The 1,584-nt window shown below is 27.0% G+C and overlaps 1 protein-coding gene across 1 annotated transcript in view; it reads right to left on the bottom strand.

Moving 5' to 3' along the window:
* The window catches only part of LOC100573858, a 3,935-nt gene that overhangs the window by 1,203 nt on the left and 1,148 nt on the right, over positions 1 to 1,584 (bottom strand). The window contains exons 2-3 of the mRNA XM_029492112.1: positions 1,045 to 1,117; positions 51 to 618 (exon numbers count right to left, since the gene is read on the bottom strand). Coding sequence (XP_029347972.1) covers positions 51 to 618; positions 1,045 to 1,117 — 641 coding nt within the window. The remainder of the gene's footprint in view (positions 1 to 50; positions 619 to 1,044; positions 1,118 to 1,584) is intronic.

The following is a 1,584-nucleotide window of genomic DNA, read 5'->3' on the forward strand; positions in this document are numbered from 1 at the left end:
ATAAGTCCAATGTTCTACAGTAACATATCTGCACCATTTACTATACATACTTCCAATTTCTAAAGTAACTTCAAATGCGGCATAAGCTTCTTCAACTGTTTCAGCATACAGCATTTTTCTAAATGATTGCATCATAGGTTGACGGTCTTCTTTGTTTATATTATTTTTACCGTCCCAAAGCCACCTCCAAACAGCTTGTAAAACATGAAATATGCAAAGAAGAGATTTTGAGTTTGGCCAAACTGCTTTCAAAGCATTAATTTCTGCATCTGAATTGTCTGTTAAAAATATGGTAGGAAAACCTTTCCCACCAAAGGCATTCTGTACATTATTTTTAATCAATAGAAATCCAGCTTTATATGATTCTTCACTTTGACCTTTTGTTATAAGAACACCCAATGGTGCAGCACCAGCTGCACACGGTGTTAATAAAAAAGTGATGCAATGATTTTCTGGGTCACAAGAACTAGTAGAATCAACAAAAACTATATCTTTAGCAAGTGGTAAATCATGGGCTCTTAACATAATTGGTGTAAGTATAAGTACTGCAAAAGGATTATCTTGAATAAAAATAAATACTCCATTTTCATTATATGTTTCTTTCTTTTCTTTAAGTTTCTAATAAATTAAAATATTAAAAATTAATTAAATAAATAAAAAATAACATTTTAATTTATATAAATTACATTTTATTAGTACAAGTAAACTTTTAAATATTTATAACTAAACCTATTAACTTGGTACCTTTTTGTAAAAATTGACAATTATGCTTTCGAGTTGTTTTTAACTTTTCAAATTTTTATCATAGGAGTACCACTTTTTTAAATTACATACCCTAAAAGGGATATTACCTATAAATTAAATATTGAACCTCATTTAAAAAAGTGAGTTGGCTTTTTCAACACAAAATACAAATTTTCAATATATTGTAGTTAAATAGAATTACTAAAACAAAAATGTAATATGCATTGAATTGTGATGATTATTTAACATTTTAAAAATACTCTATTTTTAGTAGATTAATGGTAACAACTAATAACATACCATGATTACACCTTGACCAGTACGAGGGCCTAAATGTGTAGATCTCCATTTTTCATGCCAGTTTTGTACAGTTCTATAAGTAGGATTTAGTCTAGCATTAGCAAAATCTTCAGCTCAGAGCCTAAAATAAATGAAACTTCGTACTACACTATTTTATAATTTCACATAATTTGATATGAGTTATCACTCTCTAAAAATAAAATATAAGTTAAATTTTTTTTTTTTTATTTGAAAATTTAACATAACACCTGTCACCTGTATAGAATAATTAAAAGTATAACCTAAAATTATATTTAAAACTGTATTTTTCCAAGTTCAATATTATTTGTTAAATCATATTTTTCTTTGACTTCTTCAAAAACCTCTTGATACCATTCCTGTTTTTTGCATTTGTATGCATTTTAGAAAATCGAGAAGAGTGTTGAGGTAATTAACAATATGTTCAATTACATCATTTCGTATTACAAGAAACGAACGTTCATCAGATACATATGAATTATGTTTCTTTCTTCTCGATTGTTGACTTTTATCAAATAATTC

The sequence above is a fragment of the Acyrthosiphon pisum genome, unplaced genomic scaffold, assembly GCF_005508785.2.
Source record: "Acyrthosiphon pisum isolate AL4f unplaced genomic scaffold, pea_aphid_22Mar2018_4r6ur Scaffold_20884;HRSCAF=22413, whole genome shotgun sequence".
NCBI lineage: Eukaryota > Metazoa > Arthropoda > Insecta > Hemiptera > Aphididae > Acyrthosiphon > Acyrthosiphon pisum.